At 41.8% G+C, this 16204-nt stretch overlaps 1 protein-coding gene across 5 annotated transcripts in view; it reads left to right on the top strand.

Moving 5' to 3' along the window:
• The window catches only part of TLN2 (talin 2), a 457102-nt gene that overhangs the window by 320065 nt on the left and 120833 nt on the right, over window positions 1-16204 (top strand). For 4 of the 5 annotated variants that reach the window (XM_060097247.1, XM_060097243.1, XM_060097244.1 and 1 more), the window contains 4 exons: window positions 3503-3631; window positions 4800-4913; window positions 7016-7129; window positions 15758-15892. In XM_060097247.1, the coding sequence (XP_059953230.1) occupies window positions 3503-3631; window positions 4800-4913; window positions 7016-7129; window positions 15758-15892 (492 nt within the window). The remainder of the gene's footprint in view (window positions 1-3502; window positions 3632-4799; window positions 4914-7015; window positions 7130-15757; window positions 15893-16204) is intronic. The other variant, XM_060097246.1, reaches the window with a different exon arrangement.

Raw genomic sequence — 16204 nt, 5'->3', positions numbered from 1 at the left:
TTACTGTAGCTTTGTAGCATTGTCTGAAGTCAGGGAGCCTGATTCCTCCAGCTCTGTTTTTTCTTTCTTAAGATTGCTTTGCCTATTCGGGGTCTTTTGCATTTCCATACAAATTGTGAAATTTTTTGTTTTAGTTCTGTGAAAAATGCCATTGGTAGTTTGATAGAGATTGCATTGAATCTGTAGATTGCTTTGGGTAGTATAGTCATTTTCACAACGTTGATTCTTCCAATCCAGGAACATGGTATATCTCTCCATCTGTTTGTATCACCTTTAATTTTTCTTTCATCAGTGCCTTATAGTTTGCTGCATACAGGTCTTTTGTCTCCTTAGGTAGGTTTATGCCTAGGTATTTTATTCTTTTTGTTGCAGTGGTAAATGGGAGTGTTTCCTTAATTTCTCTTTCAGATTTTTCATCATTAGTGTATAGGAATGCAAGAGATTTCTGTGCATTAGTTTTGTATCCTGCTACTTTACCAAATTCATTGATTAGCTCTAGTAGTTTTCTGGTAGCATCTTTAGGCTTCTCTATGTATAGTATCTTGTCGTCTGCAAACAGTGACAGTTTTACTTCTTCTTTTCCAATTTGGATTCCTTTTATTTCTTTTTCTTCTCTAATTGCTGTTAAAAGCCAGTGATTCTTATCCAGGGCTCTGTTTCAGAACCCTGTGAAACTTACCGAAGTACACATGCCTTAATTCCACCCCCAAACATCCTAACTTCCGAGTTTGCTGCTGGGACCCGGTGTATGTGTGTGTGTTTCACAGAGGATTCTGATGCCTGCCTCTGGGTGAGAACTATTTTAAATGGATAAGGCTGTATTTGTCTATGCTGTTTTTATTATGCAATTAGCACATGCTTTTGGTGAAATGAATAGAAAATGCAGCAAGTATAAATAAGAAAATAGAAATGACTTTCAACTTCATATCACCAAGGTAACATGTTTAATGTATTCCTATGCATTTCAGATTCATTAAACATCCCCACAGCTTAGCCTGCCTCCTTGGCCTCTAACAGAACAGTAATGTATCTCAACCAAGTATGTGAATTGCTTCACTTTCGATGTACTGTGATATGCAGTGACATCCAGTAGACCTTCCTCCTTGTCTGACTCACCATTGTATTACCTGAGGGGCTGATAGTCCTTAGAGATATGTCTTGGGTAGGGCTGAAGAGAGTCCCAAGGAGGGGCAGGGTCCGGACTTCCTTCCTCTGTCCCTGATCCCTCTTTCAGCCAAGAAACTCTGCTCCTTAGCATCCCTTTTAGCAAAAATACGCATTAGGGTTTTGGATTATAGTTAATTTTTTTAAGGTTGTTACTAGTTTTGTTTCCTTTTTTTCTCCTAAGTTTAAAGAAAGCCATTTCAGGCAAACCCTCATGTTCACAAAAATTACTTGCTAGGCTGGAAAGAACCTTAGTGAAAACTCTAATCTGTCCCTTACTTTACAAATGAGAAAATTAAAACTCAGAAAGATTAAACCTACCATCACATAACCAGGACTGAGCCAGGACCAATGTGCACATTTGTTTTTAGATGTGTATTGCTCCCCAGACTATTTCACGGCATTATACCAAGTTACCAAAGTGTTTGTTATTTTTGATTATTTATATTAGATGGGACAAGGTTGAGTGTTTTTGTAAGTTCTTTTAACTTTTTAGTTAAAAGTTGATACTTTGTTGTCATGGCAGTATTTTAATTTGCTGAATTTTGTTGAAAGATAAAGAATGTATGATGGTTAGACTTCCAAAGAATACATTTAGTGTGAAGAAAAAAAAATATTTCATAATCAGTAACTATGATTTCAGGCCAAGATTAGTACCCCATATCTAATACACATTCATCATAAAAAAGATATGGCTGGGCTTCCCTGGTGACACAGTGGTTAAGAGTCCGCCTGCCGATGCAGGGGACACGGGTTCGTGCCCTGGTCTGGGAAGATCCCACATGCTGCGGAGCGGCTGGGCCCGTGAGCCATGGCCGCTGAGCCTGCGCGTCCGGAGCCTATGCTCCGCAACAGGAGAGGCCTGCATACCACACACACAAAAAAAAAGATATTGCTAAGGAAGGATCCAGACACCCACGTCAGTGTAACGTGCAGAAATGGTGCTTTCCTGCTGCTTGAAACACACAGTTAAGGCTGGCATTACACTGGAGGCATTGATAAAAGAGTGGCTTTAGAAAATACCCGATGACCAGAAAAAATAAAATGACTCTCATAAACTTGCAGAAGAACTCAAAAGGAGCCCAAACAATCCTTTTACATGTGAAAGGCAAAAATATAATTTTTTAGTTGTGAAAAACACAAAAATCAAGACTACTAAAAATGGTTTAAATTTAAAATAAGATTCCATCCAAGAGGATGGCAAAACAACTCTGTCACAGATGTTAAAACTGTTCCATTCAGTGTGAATTCCTATGACTTTTTATACATATCATAGTTCAATGAAAGAGGTTTTTGCAAATTGGTAAATTTGGCAAGGTGTTCACATGGAAAATTGAGATGTTTAGAAAATTGATTTCGATAATTGGTGTTTCTTTCTGCCTCACAAGCAAATATTATTGCCTGAAAATGTTCATGGGAAGAAACTCATTCATCTACATACATCCAGTGCTGGTCACAAAGCATCTAGGCCCTGTGAGAAGAATCTTGATTGATGCTTTTATCGCAGGTGGAGGTGGAAGACTGGATGTGCTTTAAGTTTTTGTCGAGTTATTGGGTAGTAAAATTATCCTTTCCCTGCTTCAAAATCCTACCCATCTAACTAAAATCCACTTGGACTCCTAACACACTTTAACTTACAGCAACACAGTAAAAGAGCCGTGGGCTTACACAAGGGAAACATGGCCATCGGCTGTGCACAGCACCCTCTTTCCCTGCCTGGATAGGGGCGTTGATTTCTCTCATTAGTACAGTTGGGGACCAATTCTACTTGGCTATATTTGCCAACCCAGACCCTCTAGGAATGCAGTTTCTAGACATGGTCTTTGTTGAACCACATTGGCTTATAGAATTTTGGATGGCGTTCCCATCCCCCCAGTCCCTCCATCCCGGCCCCTGTGTTACGCTGTAATCTTAGCCCATTCTCATTCACCAGTGCCGCAGGACAGGAGGATATTTCAGCAGCAATATGTGTCTGTCACACCAATTAAAATAAAATTCTCCCTGAGAGATGTGATCAGGAGGGAGGTTTATCTTAACATCTTTTAAACCATTGGGTTTCTCACCACAAGGTAATTTATTTGGATGATGAAGGCAATGATCTCAAGTGTTTAATTATTACCATTGGATTTTTCTTGTTTAGCTGTGCAGTTTGGAAACATTCCCTGGTAGATATTTTTTTGTTGTGAGAGGAAACATCTTTATCATAAAGATACTGCTTTGGCTTCTCTCTTCCTGTTACTTGGTATTCATAGGAAAAAGTAACATTGAAGGCATGAATTCAGCGTCTGTGGCATGCTGCCCCTTGGACCTCTTGGAATCTTTCTTTTCACCTTTGTAGGGAGCTGCAGCCAACCCTGAGAATGAGGACCAGCAGCAAAGGCTGAGAGAAGCTGCAGAAGGTCTCCGGGTGGCAACCAACGCTGCAGCCCAGAATGCTATTAAGAAAAAAATCGTCAACCGACTGGAGGTCAGTAAAGAGGCTGGTTTTCCAGGTTTTAGGTTTGCATAGAGTCCATTGAAAGAATAAGCAAATTCATAAGGCAGTACCCCTAGAAAGGAAGCTAAATCAAGATAGATGATGCAGTTTAATGCTTTAGGTGCCATGAGGAACCTGAACAGCTGGTTTAGGGACATCGTACATTTACGTTCAGTGGTTTAGGTCCATTGACACAGTTTGAAAAACTGCTTCAGTTCATGGTTGCACAATGCCAGAATCTTTTCAGAGTTTAACATTCTTGAACAGAATTCAAATTTTCTTTCAGGAGGAACCAGTTTTTTTTTTTTTTTTTTTTCCTGGCATTAAGGGATGTACACGTTCAGAAAGGACCTTTAGCTAAAAATGTATATATATTGTTGGAGGTAATACTCTTTCACGACTCCCAATAGATGATAGGAACTTTGGAAGACTGGAGATGGGGATAAAGAGGTTTGGAAGGGAGTAATAAATACTTCTGTCGACTTTCAGAATGCTTATTTATTCTCGGAAAAAAAAAAAGGAATAGGCACAAATTCTGTAAGAAAATAAATCTCTCTCACAAATGTACACAGGAGATTCTTAGACTAAAATTTAGGGGCATTAGAGGCCAGAACTTGGCTCTAGTGAGGAAGCCCTCCATGTGTAATCTGCTGGGTTCTGGAGGAAAGCTGACCTCCTTGTCCGTGGAGGGAGACTAGAGACTAAACACGGTTAAGTACGCCAGTGGGGACATCTGGGCCTTTCTGAGCCCAGGCACGTCAGGAGCCCCAGTGTTTGTGCTTGATGCTTGACCCAGAGAGCAGCCCATGCTTCTTGTGAGAGAAATGTCTTTCTCCTAAAACATTTAGACTTAGTGCTGCTTATCAGTGACATCACGGTCCTGGGACTCATCCCTTGTCTTTTTGAGAAATGACAGATGAACATCGGAACTTGAGCCTGTCTTTTTCAATTGCCCCAGGGTACTTAAACCAAAGGAAGACAACAGGGCGTGGCTAGGTTAGAATGTCATTGGTGCTGAAAGGGCGGAGTCTGTGCCTGGCGTGCCCTTTCTTGGAGCCGTGCGGTGCCCCCCTTTAGTGGAGGGGATTTGTATCAATGTGCGTGTGTGTGTGTTTGCACGTGTGAACCCTGCCTCACCTCCTCTTACTGTCCTCCCCAGGTTGCAGCCAAGCAGGCTGCAGCTGCAGCCACGCAGACCATCGCCGCCTCCCAGAACGCGGCCGTGTCCAACAAGAACCCCGCGGCCCAGCAGCAGCTGGTCCAGAGCTGCAAGGTGAGGCACCAGCTGCCAGAGAGCCAGGTCTGCTGGAGGAGACCCTGATAACATTAGAGCGCCCAGTGCCCTGGTAATTCGGTTAAGACTGATCCTCCAGGCCCCTAATCCAGTTTGTTCCGGCTCCCATGTTCCAGGTGTACACACACACACACGTCTGGTTTTTGTCTGTTAAGTGGATGGCCTATGTGTGGAAAGAGAACATGTTTTTCCCAGCATTGTCTTTCCTTTGTCTAGATACTTCTCCTTCTTTTTGAGAGCACAAGTCAAGGAGGATCAATGACAAAGCCGTTTAGGGCTCTGAAACAGTAATGAAGCATTGAATTTCCAGAGTGCCTTCCTCCCTTTGAATGGTGGCCTTTGTGTTCAGTCCTCACTGGTCGTGGCAGGGGTGATTTCCTGCTTTGCACTGATGGCACCTGAGGATTTATTCATCCTGTCTGGCCTCATTGCTGTTGCGCTCTGGTGCTTTCTGTGGTTGCCTCACTGATCTCCCAAGACCTGTCGCTGACGCCGCGCTGAAGCCAAGGCGCCGCAGAGTGTGCCGTCCACCTCTGCCACCTTCTCTGAGCGCCCAGAGTTAACTCTCCCGGGAGAGCCCTGAGTGATGCCAAAGGCACATCTCATTGCCTGGCCATTGCCCACATGTTGGCACCATGTCTGACTGAAGTTCCCTGCAGTGCTTGCGGTTCGTCGTGGGAGCTGGATGCAGAGGCATCTTGGATTTGCATGGGCTCTGAGCCTTCTCTCTCCTTTCTCAAATCTCATCTGTGAAACCATTCACATGTGAGGGGTGTTGCTGCTTCTACTTCAAAAATGGACTTACTCCTGTGGGGAGACCACCCAGGGCCCTCCACGTCCTGAATCCCAGTTCTCTGAGGCTAGCCCCTCACTGGGGAGCAAGTTTGCTCTGGTGGAAAAGCCTCAGCAATGCAGGAGGACCCTGTCCTCGGGATTGTGCACGTAAAGAGGGGTTTTTTTCTGAGAGCCAGGCCCCTGCTGCAGAGGGAGTTGATTTCCTGTTGGGGCCTGGCTTCAGCCGCCAGCAGGGGTAGCAGAATGGCATTTCCCCTTCTCAGGGAGCACATGCTACTTGTGTCCAGGAAAATAGTATGAACCTTCCCCCTACTTTTTATGAACAAACAGAACATAGTCAGCCCTTGGGTATCTCTGTCAGGGAGTGAGAGCATTACTGTTTATAAGGTTGCGGTGCAGAAGGTAAAGCGGGCCACATTCCTGGAGCCAGCAGTCCTGAAGAGGATTCGAGTGAAATTCTCCTGGAAATATTTTTTTTTAATTCTTGCTGGAATGGGCTCCTGAAAAGAACGTGTCACCAGGGTGGGCTGCTCTGGGCCCTTCCTTAGCAGTGACGGTCACTGTGCCATGGCCTCTGAGGGCCTGGTTGGTCAGATGTGGCGTGGCGCAAAGGGACAAGCCGGGGGACTTGTAGAGGGGGAAAAGGGCCAGCATCTCCTAGGCACCGTGGGAGACGGTCACTTTCAAGTGGTCTCACCTTGGGATGCTGTCCTCCCTCCCCTACCCCGGGCACTGGGTTTTCCCATTTGAGCAGTGAGAACACAGGAAGAGGAACCACAGTGACACATGAAAGCTGACAGACGGAACGTATACCCACAAAGTCAGATATCGAAATGCTGAAGTATGCTGTTAGTTGAGTGCTTCTCTCACTTTCTTCTGATCACTGGACTATATGAATTGAGTTTATCCACCTGTGAATTGGATAGATTCTTTAATGCTAGGGTTTTCAACCCTAACGAGCCAGGATGGTGTGAGCTGCAACTGGGGAAATTGTTTTAAGGCTTCGTTATGGAGAATCACCTTGTGCTGCGTGTACTGGGACCCGGGGGACCACAGGGTAGAGCGTGTGTGGGAGGAGCCTACCCACAGGTACTGTGTTGGCATCAGTGTTGGCAAGGGCCCAACGGGCTAAAGCTACTGAGTGAATCCAAGGTCTGGGCCAGACACCCCCAGGAGGGAAGGCACATCCACAGAACATTATCACTGGGGGCATTTCCCCACACACCCTGTTTTGGTACGTCACCATCCCGGGTGTGCTCAGTTTTCATTTTCCTTGCTTCCTGTAGGCGGTGGCTGATCACATCCCTCAGCTAGTCCAGGGGGTCAGAGGGAGCCAAGCCCAAGCAGAAGATCTCAGTGCCCAGCTGGCGCTCATCATCTCCAGCCAGAACTTCCTCCAGGTACCACGGAAACATTCACCTCCGTCTTCCCCAGAACCTCAACCCACCCCCACCCCACTGCCCACTGGGCAGGGAGTGCCCTTTGTCCTTAAGGAGAGGACTTCACAGATTCCAGAGCCAGAGCAAAGTTTTTGCAGTAAGCAGACCTGGAAGCAGTTTCGGGAGAGGGAGATGCAACTTGGCAAAGCAAGATGCTGATATGCAGGGAAATTGCCCCAGGAGATGGCACATTATCCATTTTGCTATCTGTATTTCTCTTCCGTGAGGGAAAACATGTAATAAGCTGCACTTTTTGACAAACAGCCTAGTATAGTACTAAGTATTGCTTTAGGTTTGCTAGTTTCCAGAATACCTCATGCCATTATTCATAGCCAGGGAAATAAGAATCTGTGAGTGCATCTCCTCCAAAGGTGTGGTGGTTTCTTGTGGCAAATATAGAATTAGTAAGTATTGTCGGTCTTTGTGAAGTGTGGCTAGGTTCATTTTTTTTAATTAAATATAAAATGTGGATATTAAGTTGTGAACACTCCCTTTGTACGTACTTCTTTCACATCTCTCGGCACTTTGTCTACTTGGATCTCCTGAACAGTGCATGTGGTTTGGCAAGTTTCTTCCACGTCCCTGTCTATTCAGATCTGTACTTACAGGACCCAGTGATACATCTATTTGGTTAATTCTTCAAGAGCCATAACTCCAACATGCAGGGATACAACATGAAAAGTTTGTGCTTCCTCACATTTTATCTTCATACATATACAAACGTATTTATGTAATGTATGTACTCTCTTGGGATTCACTGTGTATTGACTGTGTTTTTCATGTTAACATTTATATTATGAACATCTGTGAATTTGAATCATATTCTCTCATATACTATACTCATTGTTTAGCTGTTCTGTCATTCGACATACAGGTTGTTTTCAATTATTTGCCATCATAAACAACCTGTGATATGATGAAAAAAAAAAAGTCTTGTTGTGTGCTCAAATCTTTGTGCCCCTCTTGAATTGTTTCCTTAGGGTAAATTACTAGAGCTAGGATTGCAAGCAGCTTATTTTTATCTTTGGGACATTGAGAATTGAGGCTTGGACAAGTTGTTTGTCTTCTGCTGTAGGTGGTTACAGGTCCTAGAATCAGTTGTGTTGTCCCACTGCTGGCAGGATCGTAGGGTCTTATGATAGTACAGTGTGGACGTGGTCCAGGGGTCACTCTGTGACAAGGAAAAACCTTGTTTTTCCTGTTTCTTTTGTTCTTTTAAGTTTGCTACTATAGACGGATCAGATCTTTACAAAAATAAGGCCAGAGTCAGAAATAAATAGAAATGGAATCAGCAGATCAAAAAGTTTTAAACTTTTTTTAAAGTTTACATTTTAAACTCTTTTCATACATGTGGTAAAATTGCCCTTCCAGAAGGATGAATGAATCTAAATTTACAACTAGCAACATAGGGAGCACACTTTTTATTTATCTTTTCCTCTTTGTTTTATTTTATTTTAATTTTTATTGGAATATAGTTGATTTACAATGTTGTGTTAGTTTCATGTGTACAGCAAAGTGAATCAGTTATACATATACACATAGCTACTCTTTTTTAGATTCAAATTTGGGGGTTTTTTTATTGGAGTATAATTGCTTTACCACGTTGTGTTAGTTTCTGCTGTACAATGAAGTGAATCAGTTATATGTATACCTATATCCCCTCCCTCTTAGACCTCCCCCCCATCCCACCCATCTAGGCCGCCACAGAGCACTGAGATGAGCTTCCTGTGCTTTATAGCATGTTCCCGCTAGCTACCTATTTTACACATGGTAGTGTATATATGTCAATCCTAATCTCCCAATTCGTCCCACCCTCCCCTACCCTCTCTGTGTCCACGTGTCTGTTCTCTACGTCTGCACCTCTATTCCTGCCCTGCAAATAGGATCATCTGTAACATTTTTGTAGATTCCACATATATGCGTTAATATATGATATTTATTTTCTCTTTCTGGCTAACATCACTCTGTATGACAGACTCTAGGTCCATCCACATCTCTACAAATGACCCAATTTCGTTCCTTTTTATGGCTGAGTAATATTCCATTGTATATATGTACCACATCTTCTTTTTTTTTTTTTTTTTTTTTTTTTTTTTTTTTTTTTTTTTTTTTTTTGCTGTACGTGGGCCTCTCACTGTTGTGGCCTCTCCCATTGCGGAGCACAGGCTCCGGACGTGCAGGCTCAGCGGCCATGGCTCACGAGCCCAGCCGCTCCGCGGCATGTGGGATTCTCCCGGACCGGGGCATGAACCCGTGTCCCCTGCATCGGCAGGCGGATTCTCAACCACTGCGCCACCAGGGAAGCCCTGTACCACATCTTCTTAATCCATTCATCTGTCGTTGGACATTCAGGTTGTTTCCATGTCCTGGCTGTTGTAAATAGTGCTGCAATGCAATGAACATTGGGGTACATGTGACCTTTTTTTTTTTTTTTTTTTGCTGTACGCGGGCCTCTCACTGCTGTGGCCTCTCCCGTTGCGGAGCACAGGCTCCGGACACACAGGCCCCGCGGCCATGGCTCGCGGGCCCAGCCGCTCCACGGCATGTGGGATCCTCCGGGATCGGGGCACGAACCCGTGTCCCCTGCATCGGCAGGCGGACTCTCAACCACTGCGCCACCAGGGAGGCCCATGTGACCTTTTGAATTATGGTTTTCTCAGGGTATGTGCCCAGTAGTGGGGTTGCTGGATCATATGGTGGTTCTATTTTTAGTTTTTTAAGGAACCTCCATACAGTTCTCCATAGTGGCTGTATCAATATACATTCCCACCAAGAGTGCAAAAGGGTTCCCTTTTCTCCACACCCTCTCCAGCATTTATTGTTTGTAGATTTTTTGATGATGGCCATTCTGACTGGTGTGAGGTGATACCTCGTTGTAGTTTTGATTTGCATTTTGGAGCACACTTTTTAATACCTCTTTTCCAAGTTGGGAAATCAATCATTTTTTTGAAATGTTTTTGCCAATTTACTTGGTTAAGTTTTTATTTGATCTTGCATGTCCTTGATTTTCACAATGTTAAACATTTTCCACGTTTCAGTTGTTTTTATTACGTGAACTTGTCTATTCATGCTTTTTATATACTCATGCTGATTCTTCTTATAAATTCTCATGAATTCCTTAAATATTAATAATATTAACTTGTGTCCTTGGTATTTATGATCTGGCACTTAAATTGTTACAGCTTTACTAAGAGCCATTGTATAGCATACATATTAAAAACCTTAAAATTATGTATACTTTTTGGTCCAGAAACATTTATACAAAAAAATTCTGAACGTGTACAAAATTTTAGTTACAAAGGTGTTTATCATTGTTTATTATATTTGAAAACATGGAAAGATACTTAACAATACAGGATTGAAAAGTGATAACTGATGTATACACAGGGTATTACATAGCTATGAAAAAGGTAGACTATGTGGAACAAGGAGATTGGAAAACAGAATAAATAGTATGATCTTACTTTTGAAAATATATGTGCCTACACATAGACACCCATGCATGGTGAAATTGTCCTGGGTTCTGAGATGTGAGAGGTTACTCGTTTCATTTTGTGTCCCTGTATTTTTCTAAATAGTCTATTACATATATTTGAGACATAGGTTAAAGAGCTATTCCAAGAAACACAAACATATTTAATAAGAAACTCCCTTTCAAATCTGTTTTAAATAAGAATTTCAAGCCACTAGCCCAATTTTACTTCCCACTCCACCCCAAAAGACACATACTTTTTTTTGAATATCTTTATTGGAGTATAATTGCTTCACAATGTTGTGTTACTTTCTGCTGTACAACAAAGTAAATCAGCTATAGGTATACATATATCCCCATATCCCCTCCCTCTTGAGCCTCCCTCCCACCCTCCCTATCCCACCCCTCTAGGTCGTAACAAAGCACCAAGCTGATCTCCCTGTGCTATGCAGCAGCTTCCCACTAGCCATCCGTTTTACATTTGGTAGTGTATATATGTCAGTGCTACTCTCTCACATCGTCCCAGCTTCCCCTCCCCTTCCACCCCCCTGTCCTCAAGTCCGTTCTCTACATCTGCGTCTTTATTCCTGCCCTGCCACTAGATTCATCAGTACCGTTTTTTTTAGTTTCCGTATATGTGTGTTAGCATACGGTGTTTGTTTTTCTCTTTCTTACTTACTTTACTCTGACTTACTTTACTTACTTTATGACAGACTCTAGGTCCATCCACCTCATTTCAAATAATGCAATTTTGTTCCTTTTTATGGCTGAGTAATATTCCATTGTATATATGTGCCACATCTTCTTTATCCATTCATCTGTTGATGGACATTTAGATTGCTTCCATGTCCTGGATATTATAAATAGTGCTGCAGTGAACATTCTGGTGCATGTATCTTTTGGAATTATGGTTTTCTCAGGGTATATACCCAGTAGTGGGATTGCTGGGTCATATGGTAGTTCTATTTTTAGTTTTTTAAGGAACCTCCATACTGTCCTCCGTAGTGGCTGTATCAATTTACATTCCCACCAACAGAGAAAGAGGGTTCCCTTTTCTCCACACCGTCTCCAGCATTTATTGTTTGTAGATTTTTTGTTGATGGCCATTATGACTGGTGTGAAGGGATACCGCATTGTGGTTTTGATTTACGTTTCTCTAATCATTAGTAATGTTGACCATCTTTTCATGTGTTTGTTGGCAATCTGTATGTCTTCTTTGGAGAAGTGTCTATTTAGGTCTTCTGCCCATTTTTTGATTGGGTTGTTTGTTTTTTTTGATACTGAGCTGCATGAGCTCCTTGTACCTTCTGGAGATTAATCCTTTGTCACTTGCTTTGTTTGCAAATATTTTCTCCCATTCTGAGGGTTGTCTTTTGGTCTTGTTTATGGTTTCCTTTGTTGTGCAAAAGCTTTTAAATTTCATTGGGTCCAATTTGTTTATTTTTGGTTTTACTTCCCTTTCTCTAGGAGGTGGGTCAAAAAGGATCTTGCTGTGATTTATGTCATAGAGTGTTCTGCCTATGTTTTCCTCTAAGAGTTTGATGGTGCCTGGCCTTACATTTAGGTCTTTAATCCATTTTGAGTTTCTTTTTGTGTATGGTGTTAGGAAGTGTTCTAATTTCATTCTTTTACATGTAGCTGTCCAGTTTTCCCAGCACCACTTATTGAAGAAGGTGTCTTTTCTCCATTTTATATTCTTGCCTCCTTTGTCAAAGACAAGGAGACCATCTGTGCATTGGTTTATCTCTGGGCTTTCTGTCCTGTTCCATTGATCTGTATTTCTGTTTCTGTGCCAGTACCATACAGTCCTGATTGCTGTAGCTTTGTAGTATAGTCTGAAGGCGGGGAGCCTGATTCCTCCAGCTCCGTTTTTCTTTCTCAAGATTGTTTTGGCTATTTGCGGTCTTTTGTGTTTCCATACAAATTGTAAAATTTTGTTGTTCTAGTTCTGTTAAAAATGCCATTGGGGCCTCCCTGGTGGCGCAGTGGTTAAGAGTCCGCCTGCCGATGCAGGGGATACGGGTTCGTGCCCCGGTCTGGGAGGATCCCATATGCCGCGGAGCGGCTGGGCCCGTGAGCCATGGCCGCTGGGCCTGCGCATCCGGAGCCTGTGCTCCGCAACGGGAGAGGCCACAACAGTGAGAGGCCCGCATACCGCAAAAAGAAAAAAAAAAAAAAAATGCCATTGGTAATTTGATCAGGATTACATTGAATCTGTAGATTGCTTTGGGTAGTGTAGTCATTTTCACAATGTTGATTCTTCCAATCCAAGGGCATGGTATATCTCTCCATCTGTTTGTATTGTCTTTGATTTCTTTCATCAGAGTCTTATAGTTTTCTGCATACAGGTCTTTTGCCTCCTTAAGTAGGTTTATTCCTAGGTATTTTATTCTTTTTATTGCAGTGGTAAATGGGAGAGTTTCCTTAAGTTCTCTGATTTTTTCGTTGTTAGTGTATAGGAATGCAAGAGATTTCTGTGCATTAATTTTGTATCCTGCTACCTTACCAAATTCATTGATTAGCTCTAGTAGTTTTCTGGTTGCATCTTTAGGATTTTCTATGTATACTATCATGTCACCTGCAAACTATGACAGTTTTACTTCTTCTTTTCCAATTTGTATTCATTTTGTTTCTTTTTATTCTCTGATTGCCACGGCTAAAACTTCCAAAACTATGTTGAATAATAGTGGTGAGAGTGGGCACCCTTGTCTTGTTCCTGATCTTAGAGGAAATGCTTTCAGTTTTTCATCATTGAGAATGATGTTGGCTGTGGGTTTGTCATCTATGGCTTTTATTATGTTGACGTAGTTTCCCTCTTGGCCCACTTTCTGGATTTCTGGAGAGTTTTTATCATGAATGGGTGTTGAATTTTGTCAAAAGCTTTTTCTGCATCTGTTGAGATTATCATTTTTTTAAGTTCATAGCATATTTATTGTTAATGAATTTTTCCTAGTTAGTATCTGAACAATATATACACTTATAAAATAAACATGATACCAGACGCTACAGTACAGGTTTTCTTCTTTTTAAATTTTCTACATCTATACGCTCATATTCCATGTGATCCAATTCTCCTACCTCTTCCCTCTATTCTTATGACTTTGAAACCTTCAGCCAGGCAGCACTCTATGGTGCCATTTGACACAAACACAATCATAAATACAAACACTAACTCAGGCACTTGGATTACAAGGCAATCAAATGGTTTTTATCCTTCAATTTGTTAATATGATGTATCACATTGATTGATTTGCATATATTGAAGAATCCTTGTATTCCTGAGCTAAACCCCATTTGATCATGGTGTATGATCCTTTTAATGTGCTGTTGGATTCTGTTTGCTAGTATTTTGTTGAAGATTTTTGCATCAAGATTTTTGTTCATCAGTGATATTGGCCTGTAGTTTTCTTTCATTGTGACGTCTTTGTCTGGTTTTGGAGTCATGGTGATGGTGGCCTCATAGAATGAGTTTGGGAGTGTTCCTCCCTCTACTGTATTTTGGAAGAGTTTGAGAAGGATAGGTGTTAGCTCTTCTTTAAATGTTTGATAGAATTCGCCTGTGAAGCCATCTGGCCCTGGGCTTTCGTTTGTTGGAAGATTTTTAATCACAGTTTCAATTTCAGTGCTTGTGATTGGTCTTTTCATATTTTCTCTTTCTTTCTGGTTCAGTCTTGTGCTATTCTAAAAATTTGTCCATTTCTTCCAGGTTGTCCATTTTATTGGCATTAGTTGCTTGTGATAGTCTCATGATCCTTTGTATTTCTGCAGTGTCAGTTGTTACTTCTCCTTTTTCATCTCTAATTCTGTTTATTCGAGTCTTCTTCCTTTTTTTCCTGTTGAGTCTGATTAATGGTTTATTAATTTTGTTTATCTTCTCAAAGAACCAGCTTTTAGTTTTATTGATCTTTGCAATTGTTTCCTTCATTCCTTTTTCATTTATTTCTGATCTGATCTTTATGATTTCTTTCTTTCTGCTAACTTTGGGGGTTTTTGTTCTTCTTTCTCCAATTGCTTTAGGTGTAAGGTTAGGTTGTTTATTTGAGATTTTTCTTGTTTCTTGAGGTAGGATTGTATTGCTATAAACTTCCCTCTTAGAACTGCTTTTGCTGCATCCCATAGGTTTTGGATAGTTGTGTTTTCATTGTCATTTGTTTCTAGGTATTTCTTGATTTCCTCTTTGATTTCTTCAGTGATCTTTTGGTTGTTTAGTAGTGTATTGTTTAGCCTCCATGTGTTTGTATTTTTTACAGTTTTTCTCTTGTAATTGATATCTAGTCTCATAGCACTGTGGTCGGAAGAGATGCTTGATAGGATTTCAGTTTTCCTAAATTTACCAAGGCTTGATTTGTGACCCAAGATGTGATCTATCCTGGAGAATGTTCCATGTGCACTTGAGAAGAAAGTGTATTCTGTTGTTTTTGGATGGAATGTCCTATAAATATCAATGAAGTACATGTGGTCTAATGTGTCATTTAAAACTTGCATTTCCTTATTTATTTTCTGTTTGGATGATCTGTTCATTGGTGTAAGTGGAGTGTTAAAGTCACCTACTGTTATTGTGTTACTGTCAGTTTCCCCTTTTATGGCTGTTAGCATTTGCCTTATGTATTGAGGTGCTCCTATGTTGGGTGCATAGATATTTACAATTGTTATATCTTCTTCTGGGATTGATCCCTTGATCATTATGTAGTGTCCTTCCTTGTCTCTTTTAATAGTCTTTATTTTAAAGTCTATTTTGTCTGATATGAGTATTGCTACTCCAGCTTTCTTTTGATTTCCATTTGCATGGAATATCTTTTTCCAACCCCTCACTTTCAGTCTATATGTGTCCCTACGTCTGAAGTGGGTCTCTTGTAGACAACATGTATATGTGTCTTGTTTCTGTATCCATTCAGCCAGTCTGAAGACACATACTTTCTGTTTCAAACATTCCTAGAATGTACTGCCCTAGAGTATCTGATTTCAGTTGGCAATTATGGGGGGAAACTAGATGGTTTTAATATTCCTTGTTTTAGGGCAAAGTAAGTTCTGGCTGATAAGGCGGCATTGCTGTTTGGGTCTCTACTCTGACTCTTGCTGCCCAGGAGCTGTCTTACTTTCAGCTTTTCTCTCCACAGCCTGGAAGCAAGATGGTGTCCTCTGCTAAAGCCGCAGTGCCCACTGTCAGTGACCAGGCTGCGGCCATGCAGCTGAGCCAGTGTGCCAAGAACCTTGCCACCAGCTTGGCAGAGCTACGTACCGCCTCGCAGAAGGCAAGTGGACCCTTGTCACGGAAGTTAGCTTGTCAGGAGTGGAGCTTTTAATTCCTTACTGTTGGTGTGACTTGGGTGCTCCCCGGGGCCTGAACACTGCCTGGCATATTTCTTGGTGCAGTTGTCCATTTCATCTGCTTGACCACTAAATATGCTCGTGTGGATTGGCTTTTGCCCCTTTTAGCCGCTATCTCCTCAACTTAGTTATCACTTTCTGGTTACAGATGACTTTGGTTAAACTATGCTAAGTTGCATACTTCCCCTCCTCCCCTGCCCTGGGACAAGCAATGATCTATTTCTCATAGTCTTAGG

Source organism: Mesoplodon densirostris, chromosome 4, assembly GCF_025265405.1.
Source record: "Mesoplodon densirostris isolate mMesDen1 chromosome 4, mMesDen1 primary haplotype, whole genome shotgun sequence".
Lineage (NCBI taxonomy): Eukaryota > Metazoa > Chordata > Mammalia > Artiodactyla > Ziphiidae > Mesoplodon > Mesoplodon densirostris.
This window is presented reverse-complemented; position numbering and strand designations above follow the sequence as displayed.